This window comes from Monopterus albus, unplaced genomic scaffold (assembly GCF_001952655.1).
Source record: "Monopterus albus unplaced genomic scaffold, M_albus_1.0 scaffold324.1, whole genome shotgun sequence".
NCBI lineage: Eukaryota > Metazoa > Chordata > Actinopteri > Synbranchiformes > Synbranchidae > Monopterus > Monopterus albus.
Window position 1 is genome coordinate 42,187 of NW_018128204.1, and position 20,040 is coordinate 62,226.

Here is a 20,040-nt window from a genome sequence, read left to right on the forward strand (position 1 = left end):
CTGAACCGGTTTACCCCTCCTTTTTCTCTGTCTGTCTCGGTCTTTGCTTTCCTCTCGCTCTCTCTCTCTTCTCCATTCTACTTTAAGGTGTGGGGAGCTACAAGTAAAGGAACTTATTCGGGGAAGAGTGTGTGCAGTGTGTGAAGGGCAGTTGGAACAAAGAAGACACAGGAACACACACACACATACAAAGAGCCTGCACATACTTTCCCTCAGGAAATGTATGAGCACAGCAGTCAAAATGGCAGTGAGGTGGATTATTGTAATGCCATCCTGTAAATAGAAGCCTCCAAACTAAAAGACGGTTAGACTCATCTGTACATTTGTTAGCTGACCTTTTAAGTTAATCTTATAGATATTTTGATGTCTTTTTTTCAGCTTTTAAGGATGAGCATCTGAAACAGAAAATGAAAGGCATCTCTGTAGCTCAGAGTGACACAGGTGACCTGTGACATACTAAGTTGCACTGTACGTTAGGTATCTACAGATTAATTCATGACAAATGAACTCAAACATTTAAGTGGGAAGAATCAAGTTGTATTACAAGTTTTCTTTTTTACCCTCTGTAAATTATATTTGAACAAATTCTTTTGCTTGTGTGCTGACATACAGGATCCTCAAGTACATGTAGCACACTCTGCTTCTGTCTCTGCTTCAGCACACAAGCAAAAGAATAACAGAAACACCTGTCAGTAGATGCAGCACACACTGCATCCTCGAGTGCATGCTACATGTAAACAGTCCACATTATGTTGTATTTGCCCAGTATTACACATACTTAGCTTCTGGAATTATAATGAACACCAACATAAACCTTTTGGAGAAGTTCACTGTACAGACATAATAATAATAATCCACATACAAAGAGATGGAAGAAGGGATATGGCTGCATCCTGATTCTTTATTTTGGTTGCTCTGGCCAGATGTTTAGTAGCACAAACAACTAACAACTTGGTGTTTGCTGGGTTTTTGATGTTTTGTGCTCCTGTTGGACTGTTTTAACCATTCACTGAGTCTTATGATCAGATGCAACGGAATAACCGGCTTGTGTACATCTATAAAGTTGTCACAGTCGACAGGTGGAGATTTGTTTTCCTCAGTTGTCAGGAAGCACAAGCAAAGCGGTGCTTTTAAAATTATTCTAGTATTGGTTTTCTGTCTCTGCTTCACCAGTAAAATGAAAACCAAAATAGGCCTTTTCAGAACAAGTCTCAAAATGCCAAATGTTCTTATCTCTGGGCATGAACGTATATATTTCCCATAATGTCAAATCATTCCTTTGATTCAAAAGATGGTAAATGGTCTAAATGGTCTTATATTTGTATAGCGCCTTTCTATGCTTTACAGCACACTCAAAGTGCTTTCACATTATTCGGCCATTCACCCATTCGCACTCACAAACATTCACACATTCACACACCAGTGACATCACCGGGAGCAACTGGGGGTTCAGTGTCTTGCTCCTTTGCTGGTGTTCAGGGCTTTATTTCTCATTTAAAATAAAGATAGGCAGCATTAAAGCTATAAATTGAAACTTTTTTCCAAATATTTTTGTTGTAGAAATCTGCTCCCAAACCTGCCTTAATGTGGGGAGGTGCTGACCCAGATTGGAGATTTTCAATTATTTCTGCTTGATTAAATGGTAAATGGTAAATGGACTGTATTTTATATAGCGCTTTCTCACAGTGTGGCCAAAGCGCTTTACAGAAGATCATACACCATTCACCCATTCACACACAACATTCACACACCGATGACGACAGGCTGCCATGCACCGGCGCTAGTCAAGCCACCTTTGGGAGGGCAGCGAGGGTGCTGTCCATCCTTACTCGGCCACTCCACAGTCAGAGGGCCATAGCCACTAAAGGTGTTGATCAGACCAGCTTCTGTGATGTCCCAGGGCACGCCACCAAGAAACACCTTGCATGAATACAAAGGATCCTTGTTGTTCCTGGGAGGGAGCAGGCCTGTTTTTCCCCAAATGCCTTCTGTTGGTTGTGTAAGGATCTGATGCTTCTCGTTACAGTCGACGTATCTGTAGGAATAATCTGACTATTCAGAGCATTCATGCGACCTTTTGAGTTGTCCTTCAGATGTTTCTCAAACATCTGAGTTGCAGTGATAGTGGCATTACTCATTCGGCAGAACTTTTAGTACACTGGAATTGTTTGCACTTTATTTTAAAATTAAAATTAGTAAGTCTTCTCGCATTCTCATTTACTGTGATTTCATAACAAATATCTGAAGAGCTGGACAGAACATGGTGCAGCGTAGCAGATTGTAGTAGAGCGTAGTTTGCTGTAACCAGGCATCCATAGTTCACGTCTTAGCTTTAGGAAACAGGACTCAATGAGGAAAGAGCGCTAAAGAATGATTTCTCATGTGAGTTGGTTTTAAATCCTACTAGACCCTCTAGCAGCTGAAATGAAATTAGTTAGAGTAACTTTAATGCTTCATGTCATTTAGTTTCTGTTTATGTGTGGCAAGGTTTTTCATTTTCCAACACATTTAGAAAAGAAATCAAATGCATCATTTATCACCTGTCATTTCCTGTGAACAGAGGAGGAGAAGTCAGAGCTGCGTATGAAAAAGAGGTGTCTAACGAGAGGAGTGGTGCAGTATGAAATAATGAATGGTATGCCATCTGGGCTGTTGGAGTAGTTTGGGCAGATGAGCTATCCTATTCTACTCCTTTCTCTCTTTTCTTTCTCATACAGCCCCTTCCTGTCATTGATACTGTTATCCTTTTTGTCACATTGCCTTTAATCCTCTTTCTTGCCTATATGGGTTTTTTAATGTCTTTCTCTTTTTAAATACTACTAGCAATAGCAAAATGTGTTATCTTTTTCCTTCCTCCCTAAATCCTTCAGACTTACCTCACATAAAATGAAGTATGTTAAAAGAGAGATAAAGAAAGAGATGAGAGACAACACAATGTTCAACATGAACAACCTCATCTCTTCTCCAGTGTCTCATCCACCACTGTACTTTTGTCCTGTTTAAAGAAACATACAGATTTATTTTGAAGCTTGCCCTGTTTGTCATCATCTTTGTTAACTACACAGGGCAGTACACATTGAGGCGTTCTGTTAACTGATCTACCTAATATGTGAAAATGATGGACAGATGAGATGAACAATATCTCAACACAAAGCATTCGCGGTGTTTCATCAGCAGAGCTGTCATTTTCATTTTCTACATTACAACATCTCAGAGTGGATAATTATTATTTTATGAATGCCATATATGCAAATCACTCACTGCTGCTCCTCCACATACTGCTATCAATGCACTGTAACAACTGATGATGATTCAGATGAGTGTTTCAACATTTTCTTGCAATTTCAAAATTTGGATATGACTTTGACAACTCTTTGTGGTGACATCAAAATTTAGGCTGCAGCAGGTAGCAATCCATATGGTTTCCCCCCCCCAAAGCAACAGCTTAACATATATACATATACTGATTTTAAAGATGCTGCAATATCATAAAAATATTCAACATGTGGGGCTTTAAGGTGTCATGCTTTTTGATTTGACCAGACATTTGCCATCCAATTAGAAACAAGTATTTTCTGTGAATGGGGTATCTACATTATCAGAGCATAAGCACATAAATAAGTCAAACTGTCCTTGTAAATTATCAGTTCTGTTATCCAGGTAAGGTGATTTCTAAGCAAGCACCATAGGTTACACCATCAATTATGAGTCAACTAGAAAAGATGAAAAATTAAAAAACAATATTTGTTTATAAAAGGCCACAAAATTGAGTTTTAAAAATAAGAGAGAGCAAAAATGTTTGGAATTGTGAAAATATGAGCAATTCTTTGTAGCTTTTTAAAGCTAGTTTGGCTAGAAAAGGAGTTGACCTTTTTTCTGACTTGCTTATTTCTGTTTCTAGGGTTTTGATTCTCTTCAGTTTCCATTCTTCCTCCCTCCCTCCCTCCCAGTCAAAGTCTTCTTATTATTAAAGGTCAGTTTGCATAGTTTTTATGGGTTTTGTTTTCTCTGCAATGGGTGGAGAGCACTGGTCAGGCAGCATACCTGTGTGTAGCTGTTTACACTGAGAAAAGCGCATGTGATAATATATTTACTCCTGTGCGCTCTTTCGGGTGTACAGTACCAACTGCGAGTTGCTGTGTGTTGTTCTTGTAACACATGCATAAGTTAAAAGACTCGATGAGCTAAATGTAAAAGAAATGAAAAAAGAAAGAAAGCATAAGATCTGAGTGTCTTGTTGAAAAGAAAATGTCAACAGATTTTTGACAGACACAAAGCAGAACAAGTAAATCAGGTACTGCAGTCCAAATTCCAGGAGGCAGCCTCAATTTTCAGTTATATAACAATCAGGTGGGACTTTTCAAGATTTGACACAATTACAGATGTGTCCTTTAAAGTTGTATTAGCTGATGTTGCCACTTGGGGGAAGCAGAAACAAGCTTGAAATATAAAACTGACATACACTATCATCTCCTTCTAAAGCCAGATTTATACTTCTGTCTCACTGAACCTTTGAAAACGTATGCATCTGTCAGCTGGAGATGGCTGTGTAGCTGTTGCTTTTGTACTTGTGCAATGTTAATATTCTGACTAGGGAGTTCAAACAACAAAGTACAGAAGGCACAGCAGAAGTCAGGAAGTGGACATGGCAGAGATGTTGAGCCAGGCTCATTGCTGTGACAATTTTCACCCCAGGGCTGGTATTATGCCGTTTTATTAAATGGTGATATTTTTAGGTGAGAAAGTAAACATTTATACTGAGAATAGGTGGTCAGTCTAGCCAAGCAATACCAATTTAGAAATCTGAAGTATCTGCTAGTGGACCAATTAGCAGGCAGCTGCAAATCAGATCAACCAATCAGTGTGCAGGACATGCAGCTGAGCTTTGGGAGGTGTGCATGTTGAGCAGCTGTGACCATCAGTGACCTACATTTACCCATACACATCTTTGCTGCGTAGGTACATGTCAACACCTACGTGTAGTTGTGGACAAGTATAAATTAAAATTAAGTTGAATTGGAAGGTTATTAGCAATCAGTTACCCATTTACACATTGAGCAGACAATAAAACTAATTTGCAATCATTTTTAACCATATTTATGGCCAAGAATAGAATGGAAAGCCAATATTCATTCTAACTGATTTTTAAATCCATTTTTGGGCTCTACCAACTTCCAAGAGAACTTAGCTAGCTCTCTAGCTGCTAAATGTTTGAGGTTCACTTAGCAAGGGTCGATTCTATTTTAGTATCCAAAGGAAAGTAGGAGAAATGAGAAGAAGTTGTTGGACCCGGTACTTTTAACCATGCTAACTCTGAGAGACGAGGCAGTCCAAGTAACTTCAAAACAGTGCTGATTTATTCAATGAACACAGGTAAAAATTAACATTACACGCTCAGGTATCTTTGCACCTCCAACATGCATGCAGGCAACTGAAAGATGAAAAGCCCTGAACCACAACAGGCCTATACATTATATCACTTCAGGCTAGCCCCATTCTACTCAGGAACGCCAAACCGTGATGTCTCCCGGTGCCAGCTTTGCAGCTGACCATGGCAGTAGTCGAAGCATGAAGAAAATCAATGTGTGACGGTCTGTTGATAATGTGGTGTGTAGCTAAAACATTCTAACACAACCTCTAATGACATGTCATGACATTAAACATAAGAAAATATTATGGCTATAACTACAGTTATACACGTCATAATAATAATAATAAACATCCTGTCTTCTAACAGTAATCAACTTTCTATCTAGTTATCCTTGGCCATAAACAACCTGCAGTACCCTTAAGAATAACTAAGCATTTAACAGCCTGAGCTAGACATCCTGTCTACTCTAAACATTTCTAATACATCAAGTCTCTAACCAATGTCTATCTGACTAAAAATACCTAAGAAAGTACTAGGAATAGGAAGGAAGAAAATATGATATCAAGAATGAAGTTTGGTCATACTGATTTGAAAAGTACATTGAAGTTGATGAAGAAGCATAATACAGGGGAATGTGAGTTGTGTAGGGTACAAGAAACCGTGGAACATGTTATTATGAGTTGTCCCAGGTTCAGGTGGGAGAGGGAGTTATTTAAAGATAATGTTCTAAACGGTGGAATTAACTTTAGTTTTATAGGAGGTGTTGAAAAAATGCTCAGGGGATAAAGGGTACACAGCACTTCTTAGGTTTTTAGAGAGTATGGAGCTAAGCAAGACAATATAATGTGAATTGAGTGAGATAATTTTGTTATAGTAGTAGGTAGGGACCGTTCTGATCCACACTCCAGTCTAGAAGGTGGCGGTAATGCACCTAAAGCTGTTTGCCAACCTCCATTAAACAACAAAAGAAGAAGAAGAAGAGGCAGAAAACAACAAAGAAGAAGAAGAAGAAGAAGCGGGACTCATGACGTCATGGTAGGTTTGTCCAGCTTTTACATACAGTCACTGAAGCTCACCAATGAGTGGGGCATCCCTTTCTTTAATGGCGATAGTTTAAGTGCTATCCACAACTTTTTACAGATCACTGAGCCGCTACAGTCGTTATGGATTCAAGGAAAAGACGCAGCCCCGGCGATGAAGCTGAACAGGAGGGACAGCGGCCCGGCTGCAAGCAGATTCGGGTGAATGGCAAAAGACACGTAGCTGCGTTGATTCTGGCGAGGGGAGGAAGTAAAGGGATCCCTCTAAAAAACATCAAAATGTTAGCCGGAGTCCCGCTCATTGGATGGGTGCTGAGGGCTGCTCTGGACTCCGACATGTTTGACAGGTTGGTAAAATAAGTAGTACCGACATAAGTGATATAGTAGGTTGATAGTAAGGGTGGAGAAGATGGCGAGTCCCCACATTTGGTAGTTATGGTGGAAATTCTGTCCTTCGTCTTTTAAAGTGTCGTCAGACAGACCCTGAGGTGGATGTGCTTCAAGGTTTGTGGCGTGTGTTGTCTTGTTTTGGTTCCTCTTGTCTCGTATTCACGGCAGAGGAAACGTTAATGACGCAGTAAGTAAGATACACTAGGTTGGAGGTTGAAGTGCAAGGATACGTCACAAAGTACATGTTTTGTGATAGCCTACATTCATGTTGTAAGAATTGGAGCATAGGAAAATAATAGCCAGGTAGTGTATTTAACTCATGAAGAAGAAAGCATTTGACTTCTCAATGACAATTTGGGGCTTCTCTCTCTTTTTTATATCATTATAACTTTATGTTTTTAGCATTGGGCTGTTTGTTGGACAATACAGGCTGTTTATTTGTGGCTGTAATGCATTATCACTATTTTCAGATTTTTTTTTTTACAATAATGACAGATTTCATTGTAAAAGTAATTTATTGAATAATCAATCATCAAACTGGTTGTTAGTATCAGCTATAAGCTTGTGTAAATCATGGCATTTTCTTTTTACTTCCCCTTGGTAAAATTATCTCACTTTATAATGGCACCTGCACTAAACCAGTGGCATCTTAAATGATAAACTACTAGAAAAGAGGTTTCATTAATCTTGCAGTGGTTGGAAAATGTCAGCATACAACAGCAGAACACACAGTGGATCAAACCAACGTAGCACTGTTCCATGCTATGTGTTTGTCCCAGTAATAATTAAATATTTTAGGTATGTAGGACATGTAAGGTCTGTAGATAAAAGGTTAGACTAATACAGTGCTAGAGATATGAAAAGAAATAATTTAACATAATATAGGTAACATCTGCATTTTCCTAGCGTGTGGGTATCAACGGACCATGATGAGATCGAGAAGGTGGCCAAATCCTGGGGTGCCCGGGTGCATCGCAGAAGTCCTGAATTCTCCAGAGATGCTTCCACATCATTGGAAGCTATTCAAGAGTTTGCCAGGCTCAATCCGCGTATGTATGGCACTGCAGGATGTGTAAACTGGTGTGGTCTTAGCTCTGCTATGTTTTCGTTTAATTAGTGACAGAGCAGTCACTTGTCTTTAAACACATCGTTTGTTGACTTTGTTTTCATAGACGTGGATGTGATATGTAACATTCAGGCTACGTCTCCATGTCTCCATCCAAAGCATGTGAAGGAGGCCCTACAGATGATCCTGCAGCAGGGCTATGATTCAGTCTTCTCGGTGGTCAGGAGACACCATTTCCGTTGGAAGGAGGTCAAAAAAGGATGTAAGTCAACACATAAGACTGTTGTTACAGTGCACTGAAAATAGTCCAGGATCTAGTCACCCTTTTGTGTGTAATTTTTTACAGTTCTAGATGATGTAGGTTACACTATAAACATTTTATTTTATGGATCCTGTACTTTCCTGGTAATTTACTGGAAACTGTAACTGAAAGCTGTTTGATAATTGTTAAATATTCACTTAACTTCACCTACTTGCAGGTAATGATGCGGCAAACTTAATTGCAGTATTTTATTTTTTTTTTATGTTTCTTAGTTTCACGTCTCCTAAAAGTGACAGGGTTGTTATGTGCCTCCACTAGTTACATGTAACCAGTGACAACCTGTGACATGTAAATTTGAAAAGTGCTAACTCAACATTTTTCAATTTTAATTCTGGTTTCATTCATTATTTTGCAGATTTGCACTTAGTGTTGCAGTTTCTGTTGGGGTGATTTTATATTTTTAATTGTGCAGTCTTTACATTTACCCCACATCCCCCTCTACAGAGTGGTAAGGTAGCCTACTATGAGATGCCGCCAGAACACAGTGTGGACATTGACGTGGACATCGACTGGCCTGTGGCAGAACGGAGGGTTCTCAGGTTAAATAAAACACATTCTCTGCATTAGAAAACAGCCATGTCCAGCTAGATTACTGACAGTAGAGGCTTTAGACAAGACCCTGTGTACATGCTGGTGTTTGTTTATTCCATTTCTGTCTTCTTTTCTGTCAAAAGAATTTACAAAGAAGCAATGAAGTAACTGGAATCTTTCAATAAGAGATTGGTTTACTTGCAGCAAGGAGACAAGTCAGCACAGGCATACAGAGTTGTCTGAATGAGTTTAGTCTAAACATCACAATATATAGGACAAAGGGAACTCCCTAGAGACACATCCCAGGCGTTAATCAGGTTGTAAAAAAGATTTGCAGAGGGAAAGTGAACTTGAGAGGGTTTTGCCCTGATGAAGAACATTACACAATCTCTTGTCTGTTTATCTCCACAGTATATGGCCGGAACAGTTTATGGCTGGCTCCTTTAAGTCTGGGATGCCATCTGGTTGAACATATAACAACGCACAAAGTACAAAAACAGAGATAGAACATGTTCTTCAGTTCACACCAGCAGTGTCTCACAGGTCCCTGTGATCTGTTCTGAAAGTTTACAATCCATTGAATAATATACGTTGGTTAATATATTGATTAGAGCACAGTTTAAAACATACTTAATGTAATTTTCATGACATTTTATCCCCCAGTTTCTGCTTTTTCCCCACAGGTATGGTTACTTTGGTCGGGTCAAACCTGAGGTGGTTAAGCTGATGTTCTGCTGTGTTTCTGGATGTTTAACGGATGGAAGGATCTACCTGTCTGCATCTGGAGAGGAGATGGTGTCTGTCAACACTAAAGATACCATGGGCATCCGTATGCTGCAAAGAGAAGATGTAGAGGTTTGAACTTGTCACCACTTTAAAAAGCATTGGTGAATCGACTCATATCGCCACACACTGACCTCTCTGTCTTCCTCCAACAGGTAGTGCTCTTGACTTCCAGCGAGGACCCTGTGGCCAAGACGGCGTCTGACAATCTGAAAAAGAGGATGGGCTGTGAGGTGGTACTGGTGGGCCAGGAGCCGCTGAGTGACTTGAAGTCGATGGTGAAGCAGAGGAATTTGGAATGGAAGGACGTGGCATACATGGGTAAATGCAGGCGTCTGTCCGTGTCAGAATGTGTTGAGATTAGTAGTCAAATAATTAACCAACAGAAAATTAATAAACCCAGAGAGAACCCACCCGGCTTCCTCCCACAGTCCAAAGACATGCAGCTTAGGTTGATTGGTGTCTCTAAATTGCCCATAGGAGTGCGTGTGTGTGGTTGTTCGTCTATGTGTTAGCCCTGCGATGGATTGGCGACCTGTCCAGGGTGTACCCCGCCTTCACCCGATTGCCGGCCGGGATTGGCTCCGGCCCCCCCCCCCGTGACCTCGTTCAGGGACTAAGCAGTAGAAAATGAATGAATGAAAATTAATAAAACAGCAGTTTACTGTTTCAAGTAGTTTATTGAAACACTGTTCCAGTCAGTGGATTACGCCTGCCATCTTGGTATTTTGCAACCAGATTCTGAGCTTTAGTGACAAGAAGGTGGGCGACAGCATTGGACCGCCAATCAAAGTTGTCAAATCAACCAAAATACACCAAGAATATACACCATCGATCCAAGAACATTTTTGGGGCACTTAAAGGCTGCAACTCATGGTGATTTTCATATTAAGACAGACTGTCCTGGATGCATCTCGCAGAAACAGTCAAGACACAACGTTGTAATGGAGATGGGCAAACAAGCTGAAAACACAAATGCAAAACCAACCACTTAGTAACTACCCTTACAGTCTTTTTCTCTTGAAAGCAGTAGAACAGGATGTTTGAAAAACGCCTCTGGTAAAGCACAACCCTTACCTTTTATGTGGCCTGTCTTAATGTTTATGTAAATGATATGTAGTTTTTTTTTTTTTTGCAGGCTTCATAGTTGATGTTGATTTCTGTCTTCCCTTTTCATTTCTCTTCTTCTCAGGTAATGATAAAGCCGACATCAACTGTCTGAACCAGGCAGGTCTGAGTGCAATACCTGGAGATGCTCCTGTGGTAGCCATTAATGCTGCAAAATACACCTGCCACAGTGTTGGAGGAAAGGGAGCTGTTAGGGAGTTTGCAGAGCACATTCTCCTGCAGAAAGAAAAGGCGAGGTCTCAGATGGAGCAGGATCGCATTGACCGCAGCAGCTCCTAGATACATTAAACACGACTTGGAAATTTTCAAAATTTGGCACATTTCATGGACAATTACTAGAAATGACTGTCAGTGGGTTCAGGTTTTAATAATTATAGAAGTGATTGTATATCTAAATAAAGTTCATCTCACATCCCTCCATGCTTCTTGTACAAAGAATTCTCCATCTGTTCTCCTGCTAAGATCCAACCAGATCCATTTGTACAGAAATCATGGAAGGATGTAAGATGAACTTAATTTTGATATTTCAATTCAATAAATATTAAACATTCTTAAAAGATCTGCAAACTTTTCCTCTGAGAGATTGATGGTCTGCTTTTTAGATGAATAACGGGTGTGGCTTCATATAATAACCTGGATTTGCACTTTACTCGGCCAGTGAAGTCATAAACTAAATGCACTCTGTTTGATAAGGCATTACTTGTATGTAACACTTATTCTCCATTTCCTCATGGCTGCTTTTTGGTTAAAGTGTTGAAATGTTCATCATTTGGCTTCAGGTGTGTTTTAATAATTGTCATAAGTGATTTTGTTCTGATTTCATAGTTTTCTGTGAAGTTGAAAAAGTGAAAGTGTCTAATGTGCAGCACAGGAAGATTGACACTTAAATGACAAATCATTAAGAAAGTGAAATGAATGCACATTATGTGGATTTGTTTTTTATTTATACGTTTACTTTGCCATAATTAATCTAATATGTGTACAGCTTTATATTTAACATGCAGTTATAAGAGTAGCATCTGTCAACAATACAGAGGAAGTTAATTCCTCCAAAGCTCATCCTAACATTAAGACCACATACACTTGTCCAGCTTATCAGAAAACCTCATTTTTAAGAAATGAACAAATTATTCAAAGTACATTAAAATGTTTCACCTACATTAGTCTATTAACATGTGCCCAGGCTTGTGTATCAGAAAGAGAAGAAGCAGCTACAAATGACTTAGTGGTTGTTTCTTCAGTTCACACCAGCAGTGTCTCACAGGTCCCTGTGATCTGTTCTGAAAGTTTACAATCCATTGAATAATATACGTTGGTTAATATATTGATTAGAGCACAGTTTAAAACATACTTAATGTAATTTTCATGACATTTTATCCCCCAGTTTCTGCTTTTTCCCCACAGGTATGGTTACTTTGGTCGGGTCAAACCTGAGGTGGTTAAGCTGATGTTCTGCTGTGTTTCTGGATGTTTAACGGATGGAAGGATCTACCTGTCTGCATCTGGAGAGGAGATGGTGTCTGTCAACACTAAAGATACCATGGGCATCCGTATGCTGCAAAGAGAAGATGTAGAGGTTTGAACTTGTCACCACTTTAAAAAGCATTGGTGAATCGACTCATATCGCCACACACTGACCTCTCTGTCTTCCTCCAACAGGTAGTGCTCTTGACTTCCAGCGAGGACCCTGTGGCCCAGTCGGTGACTGACAAACTGAAAAAGAGGATGGGCTGTGAGGTGGTACTGGTGGGCCAGGAGCCGCTGAGTGACTTGAAGTCGATGGTGAAGCAGAGGAATTTGGAATGGAAGGACGTGGCATACATGGGTAAATGCAGGCGTCTGTCCGTGTCAGAATGTGTTGAGATTAGTAGTCAAATAATTAACCAACAGAAAATTAATAAAACAGCAGTTTACTGTTTCAAGTAGTTTATTGAAACACTGTTCCAGTCAGTGGATTCCACTTCTTCAAATTAGATGATGTCTCTATTATATCCTCACAAACTGAAACACTTTGGGTGCGGAGTGTTGTTGGAGCAATTTGAAGATGTCACCTTGGGCTCTGGGAAACCACAACAAATTTTTTTGTCCATGTTAAGACATTGTAACGAGTAAACTGTTAACTGAGTCATAAAATGATCAAAAGATGAATTTCTTGTGAAAATAATTGTAAGTTGCAGTCCTAGTTAATGATATCACTCTTGCCTTTACAATAAGCATGAAGTTAGATCCAAAAGCTGGTTTTGGTTAGCTTAGCATAAAGTCTGGAAACACTTAGCCTCTGGTAAAGCTCAACCCTTACCTTTTATGTGGCCTGTCTTAATATTTATGTAAATGATATGTAGTTGCTTTTTTGCAGGCTTTATATTCGATGTTGATTTCTGTCTTCCCTTTTCATTTCTCTTCTTCTCAGGTAATGATAAAGCCGACGTCAACTGTCTGAACCGGGCAGGTCTGAGTGCAGTACCTGGAGTGCTCCTGTGGTAGCCATTAATGCTGCAAAATACACCTGCCACAGTGTTGGAGGAAAGGGAGCTGTTAGGGAGTTTGCAGAGCACATTCTCCTGCAGAAAGAAAAGGCGAAGTCTCAGATGGAGCAGGATCGCATTGACCGCAGCAGCTCCTAGATACATTAAACACGACTTGGAAATTTTCAAAATTTGGCACATTTCATGGACAATTACTAGAAATGACTGTCAGTGGGTTCAGGTTTTAATAATTATAGAAGTGATTGTATATCTAAATAAAGTTCATCTAACATCCCTCCATGCTTCTTGTACAAAGAATTCTCCATCTGTTCTCCTGCTAAGATCCAACCCAAACCTGTGCACGCTTGGTCCCGGTGTCAAGCTCGTTTAAAAGGGGAGGACTTGTATGAATGAATGGGGATTTCTTTGTACAGAAATCAAGGAGGGACGCAAGATGAACTTAAGTTAGATATTTCAATTCAATAAATATTAAACCTTCTTAGAAAATCTGCAAAATTGGGGTGTGACTTCATATAATAACCTGGATTTGCACTTTACTCGGTCAGTGAAGTAATAAACTGAATTGCTCTGTGTTTGATTGGGTGTGATAAAGTAATACCTGTATATAGCACTTATCCATTTCCTCATGGATGACTTTTAACTGCAGTGTTGAAATGTTCATTGTTTGGGTTCAGTTGTTTTATTGAATTGTCTCAAGTGATTTTGTTCTGATTACTTACAGTATTTAATGTTCAGCATGGGGTCATTTTGACAAATGAAAAAGATAAAGTGAATACTGGTGTGATGACCAGCGGCCCGTCATTCTTCCCTGATTTATTAGTACAAGGGCTGAAGAAAGGGTAGATATGCTGAGTGAAAGTGTCGTTGAAAGTGTAGATGTGGATTTTAGCATCAACATTGTAGAAGGATACCTGTAGAGAAGGAGGACATAAGGAATTATAGTGATACACAGAACCAGTTAGGGATTCTTCGATCTGCTGCCCATGTTTACACAGTATAATGTAGAAAACATTCATGGTAAAGAATACATCTGAAAGATGAATTATTAAGTGATATAATAACTGAATAGGTGTCTTACACTTTTCATGTCCTCTGACAGAATCAGCCTGGGGTGGGCGGTGTTGGAGTCCAGAGTTATATCCACTGTGTTGGAGGAAAATAAAAACAAAACAAATCTTTATTTTAGTCATATTTCATGACTACAAGCCGACTGAGCTGAATGATGCTTTTACATGATTCAAACTAACATACCCGCATACTCCTGTACCCTCTTCTCCCCTGCATAAAAACAAAACAGTTTCATTAAAACAGAACACTCACTAATGCATTGAATAGATTTATACCACTGACTGGTGGTGGAATGCTCACACAACTACATGCAGTATAACTCAAGTATCACTCACTGGCTTTCATCATCAATATTAAACCACAAATGTAGGTGGATGGCAGATATCATTCACTGGTTTATGCACAGTATAGACCCTGATCATGAGTCTAAGGTGGAGTGGGAGTGGACACTCACTGGGCTGCGTTTGGACTGGACTGGGCTGCAGTACCGATGCAGTAAAACCTGGAAAGGAACAAGGTGACATGTATCAAGAACAGAGCACCGGTCTCCTTAACTCATAAAGGCTTAGAGAAATCTTTGAGTAACTCTAATTTAACCTTGCTCAGTGTGGTTGTTGCTACTTTGTGTGTTTCAGATATTTATATGTTGTGTCTGAAAAAATTCTCAGTCACATATAGCACTCTGACATATACATTTAAATTTGGAGGTAGTTATCTATATTGGAATGATATCAAATTTGTTTCACAGTTCTGCAGGATGATCCCAGTGATGTATAGCTTGAAATAAAATTGGACAAACTGATTTTCTGAATGGAAGAAAACCCTTCTGAATGTTAGTGTTTGATATTAAGTACCGGTACATGCAGTTTTGCAGCACTGGCGTTCTTTTGTGTTCAGTGTAATTGAGAAAAAGAAGAAGAGTACCCATGCTCTCTATGCAGGTTATAATGAATTCTACCACCAGAGGGCACTGTTGCTGTCTTTTATGACTATAATATAGGGTGGTGCTGAACTGTAGAGTCTTACCAACCTTGACGTATGTGGTCATTTGACTGTGCAACCTTCTCAAAAGCATTTTGTTTCCCCCACAGTTCTTTAACCTCCAGCTGACATATCATGGTACTGGCCTGGAGCTTGGCCGCCCTATAGCTCATCTCCAGCACCTCCATCAGCTCTGCCTGGGAGTGCTCGAAACACTTTGAGAGTGACCACTGTCCTCTAATGATACAAGAAGAAACAACTCGAACTTCTCTACAAAAACAAAGAGCTGCAGGCTAAGCAGCCATGGTGTGAATGTAATGTATTAAAAAAAATATATAATAAACATAGTATGGAAATACCCCCACCAATATTTTTCACACTGAGTTCCTACTTGTTCCCTCACCTTGATTTTGGATCGCACATATGTGGAGCCACCCTGCGACCTCCTCCTGACCTCTGACTTCTCCTCAGATGAATCTACCGGGCTCTGTGGTCGGCCCAAGACCGTGCTGGACGGCAGCTCAGCGTGCATTCGCGTGTCAGATACTGGATGTTTGCTGAGGCAGAGCGGTGTCATCTCAGCAGGGCTGGCTTCAGCCTCCATCTTCAGGACAGATGGAGGAAAGATGGAGACTATAAAGGAGAGAGGTGAAAAGTCATATTTTGATGCAAATCTCTTTCTAAAATACAACCTTATTGTAAAGAACACTATCTTGATTTTACTTGGTCCGTTTATTTTACTGGATTTAGTTTTACTATTACTTTTACACGCATGTTTTACATGGAGTTTACTGTATATTTTACCATTTGCTTCTCATTATTATTAAAGGGGAAATAAGATGAAATGTTTAGTCCATTAACTGATTGGTAGAGCAACAGAATATTAATTGGCAGCTGCTCTGATAATCAAATGATTATGGTTAATAATAATAATTGTCATCTAAATCACTAAATTGGCTTCTGTATGAATTTTATAGCACCTCACATCCTGTGCAGCGATAAATCAATAAAAGGAAAATGGAAACGAGTGAAAATCAATCAAGTTTTTAAACTTGCCATTTATATTTTTAGGTCTTTGTTGTTACAGTTGCCAGTGTGCAACATAGGATTCATAACTAAAACAACAGGTTTACAAAGACAAGAAATCTCTTTAAAACTGGAAAACAAAGGGAACCGAGGGTGAGAAGGCAGAGCAGAGAGAGAGAACGATGCCATGACAGATATTTGCTGTACTCTAGTTTCACAATAGGCAGTCGGCCTGCGCCCCTTCATATTTGCACAGTCTCTCAATTAGCAAACACACAGAGTTCAATATGTGCATTTATTTGTGTGTGTGTGGGTGTGGGTGTGCACGTTTAGCCTTTTGTTTTGTGTAACTTATTTTTGCATGTAGACATGTGCCCACACACACACACACACACACACATTCCCATTACAGTTAGACTTGTGGAACCAGACAGTCTTGCAGCACCAGCTCTGTAAACCTCCCCAAACAATTCATTTCCACAGAGGTGGATGCCTGTCTGTGTGTGTTTAGACTTAAGAGCCACTTTGTAATACTTTGACATTTTATATATTACAAAGGCGTGTGCTCAGTTTTTTGTATATTATAATCACTATACAAATGTCAAAGTCCTCTATATATAACTCTCATTAAGAAAGTAAAGCATATTTTATAAAAAAAAAAAAGTTAATAACTAAAGCTTCATTTATGTTATAAAGAAAATCACTGCTGTTGGATCTTTGAACCCTGAAACATCACATAGATATTGGTGCTTATTTCACTTTTTCTATTTTGTATTTTAATTAAATTCATCCTTTAGTAGCCTCACTTTTGAAAACCTATGTGTGCCTGGAATTAAGAAGGCTACACCAGACTATAGACTAAACAGGGGCTAATTTGAGACTGATGACCCATCAGAAACAGGCTCTGGCACGTGTTTGTGGATTAGCAGATTTAAAAAAATAAAAAAAAGCCCTACACCTACACAGAAAACTGTCCAACTGTTTGCATCTTGCGACATACACGTAATCAACACGCCTGTTTCTGTGGGCAATTATCATAGCTCTTTGTGTGTGTGTGTGTGTGTGTGTGTGTGTGTGTGTGTGTGTGTGTATTAAAAACAGGCTCTGACACATGTTTGTGGATTCGCAGATTTAAAAAAAAGACCTTCGCCTACACAGAATGCCTGTTTCTGTGAGCAATTATCATAGCTCTTTGTGCGTGTGTGCGTGTGTCCTGTCACACACACAAAACACACACCAGGCAGGTACATCATCCACCACTGTACTTTTATCCTGTTTAAAGAAACATACAGATTTATTTTGAAGCTTGCCCTGTTTGTCATCATCTTTGTTAACTACACAGGGCAGTACACATCAATATATAATCACTGAACGTTTTAAAACGTATGCATCTATCAGCTGGAGATGGTTGTGTAGCTGTTGCTTTTGTACTTGTGCAATATTAATATTCTGACTAGGGAGTTCAAACAACAAAGTACAGAAAACACAGAAGAAGTCAGGAAACGGAAATGGCAGAGATGTTGAGCCAGGCTCATTGCTGTGATAATTTTCACCCCAGGACTGGTATTATGCCATTTTATTAAGTGTTGGTATTTTTTAGGTGACAAAGTAAATATTTAGACTGTAGCAGACATTAAAATCTAATTTGCAAAAATTTTTTTATCATATTTATGGCCCAGTAAAAAACAGAAAGCCAATATTCATTCTTATTGATTTTTAATTCTATTTTTGGACTCTACCAACTCCCAAGGGAAATATCTAGCTCTCCAGTTGCGAAATGTTTGAGGTTCACTTGCTAGTTTCTAATTTTGTAATTCTGTTATTTGGTGCTGGGCAGGTAGTGCACACTGGGTTTATTAAAGCTTTTTCACTGAAATCAGCTCTTTAGCTGAGGCTGGACAGGAATCAAATTAACCAAAAGAGTAAAGGTGGTGGCCATACAACCAAAACAATAATCCACTGTGAATAGAAGAATATTAATAGCTACTATAAATCAGTTAAATTAACTGAGGGCGTGGCCCCCCTTGAGTGACAGGCGCTGAGTGACAGGCGGATTGAGGCGCTGCCAATATGGTGACGGCCAGATTTGCGCTTCAGAAACTTGTCATAGGTGACGTCATGATGGGTTTGTCACGTTTTTACATAAAGTCAGTGAAGCTCATCCGTGTTTCGTGAATTTTCTCGTTTTGCGACTGCTAACTACAACTTTTTACAGATCACTGAGCCGCTACAGTCGTTATGGATTCCAGGAAAAAACGCAAGCCCGACGATGAAGCTGAACAGGAGGGACAGCTGCCTGACTGCAAGCAGACCTGGGTGAATGGCCAAAGACATGTAGCTGCGTTGATCCTGGCGAGGGGAGGGAGTAAAGGGATCCCTCTAAAAAACATCAAGAGGTTGGCCGGAGTCCCGCTCATTGGATGGGTGCTGAGGGCTGCTCTGGACTCCGACATGTTTGACAGGTTGCTAAAATAAGTTTTTTTTTATAAGTCTTTTTATTTAACAGCAATGCAAATCAATACAAATTATATTCAGTATAAATAATTGCATCAATTGTATAACAGGATGCAACAAGAGGACAAACGTAGGCATAATAAATCAAAGTGAAACTGAATAACAGACCCAAACAAGTGGGAGTTTGCCCAACCAGTCCATCCAACGTGCACTGGGGCGGTTTGCAGCCGAGTGTGAAGCGGAACTATCGCGGGAATCATTAAGTTTATACAAAGTAGCAAAGAAATTAGCAATATATTTAGGATGAGCATTGGAATCATCACATACAGAGTCTTCAATTTTCAGTTTGGTTATGAAGTTCATCTCTGCATTCATCCCCCCCCCAACCATTTTCATTGTGAGCGTACAAAGGCTCCCTTTGCCCTTTCCGCATACATTTCATCTAGTTCTTGTTGTAATTTTTCTAAAATTATACCCTGAAATGTCACTAATTATCTTCTCTATTCTGGACCTCTTTTCAGCAGCTTCTTTTTTGCCCGAAGAAATTGTCAGATTTACATTTTTAAATGTTTTTTATATCATTATAACTTTATGTTTTTAGCATTGGGCTGTTTATTTGTGGCTGTAATGCATTATCACTATTTTCTGATTTATTTATTTTTTTTACAGTAATGACAGATTTCATTGTAAAAGTAATTTATTGAATAATCAATCATCAAACTGGTTGTTAGTATCAGCTATAAGCTTGTGTAAATCATGGCATTTTCTTTTTACTTCCCCTTGGTAAAATTATCTCACTTTATAATGGCACCTGCACTAAACCAGTGGCATCTTAAATGATAAACTACTAGAAAAGAGGTTTCATTAATCTTGCAGTGGTTGGAAAATGTCAGCATACAACAGCAGAACACACAGTGGATCAAACCAACGTAGCACTGTTCCATGCTGTGTTTGTCCCAGGAAGAATGAAATATTTTAGGTATGTAGGACATGTAAGGTCTGTAGATAAAAGGTTAGACTAATACAGTGCTAGAGATGTGAAAAGAAATAATTTAACATAATATACCATACCATACCAACTTTATTTATAAAGCACTGAAACAACCGAGACGGACCAAAGTGCTGTACAGTGTGATTAACAATATACATTAAAATAACCACAACTTACAAGGACAGATAAAATCAACACAAAGATAAGATATCAATCAATACAGATAAGATCACACCAATAAATGGTATCAAAACGCCAACGAGAATAAATGAGTTTTCAAAAGGCATTTAAAAACCGGCAAAGAAGAGACTTGTCTAATGAGCAGTGATAAATCATTCCATAATTTGGGAGCAGCAGCTGCAAAGGCACGATCGCCTCTTGTCAGGTTTGCCCGGAAGACCCT

At 39.3% G+C, this 20,040-nt stretch overlaps 4 protein-coding genes across 4 annotated transcripts in view; 3 read left to right on the forward strand and 1 right to left on the reverse strand.

Annotated features, from left to right (window-relative positions):
• The first annotated feature begins 6,412 nt into the window (after positions 1-6,412).
• The window catches only part of LOC109974201 (N-acylneuraminate cytidylyltransferase-like), a 22,421-nt gene continuing 8,793 nt past the window's right edge, over positions 6,413-20,040 (forward strand). The window contains exons 1-2 of the mRNA XM_020624291.1: positions 6,413-6,511; positions 18,408-18,654. Coding sequence (XP_020479947.1) covers positions 18,431-18,654 — 224 coding nt within the window. The 5' untranslated portion in view covers positions 6,413-6,511; positions 18,408-18,430. The remainder of the gene's footprint in view (positions 6,512-18,407; positions 18,655-20,040) is intronic.
• LOC109974198 (N-acylneuraminate cytidylyltransferase-like) lies at positions 6,510-11,362 on the forward strand. Its single transcript, XM_020624286.1, is given in 7 exon segments — positions 6,510-6,758; positions 7,708-7,850; positions 7,974-8,195; positions 8,602-8,728; positions 9,404-9,575; positions 9,659-9,824; positions 10,696-11,362. Coding segments are annotated over 7 exon segments (1,269 nt in total). The 5' UTR covers positions 6,510-6,534; the 3' UTR covers positions 10,911-11,362.
• On the forward strand, positions 11,999-14,031 carry LOC109974197 (N-acylneuraminate cytidylyltransferase-like). Its single transcript, XM_020624284.1, has 3 exons — positions 11,999-12,207; positions 12,291-12,456; positions 13,042-14,031. Exons 1-3 carry the CDS (start codon positions 12,079-12,081, stop codon positions 13,113-13,115), a joined length of 369 nt encoding a protein of 122 aa, XP_020479940.1. The 5' UTR covers positions 11,999-12,078; the 3' UTR covers positions 13,116-14,031.
• LOC109974190 (nuclear factor 7, brain) overlaps positions 13,849-20,040 on the reverse strand; it is a 20,668-nt gene continuing 14,476 nt past the window's right edge. The window contains exon 13 of the mRNA XM_020624269.1: positions 13,849-13,895. Within this exon, the coding sequence (XP_020479925.1) occupies positions 13,849-13,895 (47 nt within the window). The remainder of the gene's footprint in view (positions 13,896-20,040) is intronic.

Bases quoted from the DNA above. Each gene is read 5' to 3' on its own strand.
- LOC109974197 (XM_020624284.1), top strand. From the start codon at position 12,079: ATGTTCTGCTGTGTTTCTGGATGTTTAACGGATGGAAGGATCTACCTG. The intron at 12,208-12,290 runs GTTTGAACTTGT...TTCCTCCAACAG, and splicing joins TGCAAAGAGAAGATGTAGAG to GTAGTGCTCTTGACTTCCAG. The intron at 12,457-13,041 runs GTAAATGCAGGC...TCTTCTTCTCAG, and splicing joins GAAGGACGTGGCATACATGG to GTAATGATAAAGCCGACGTC.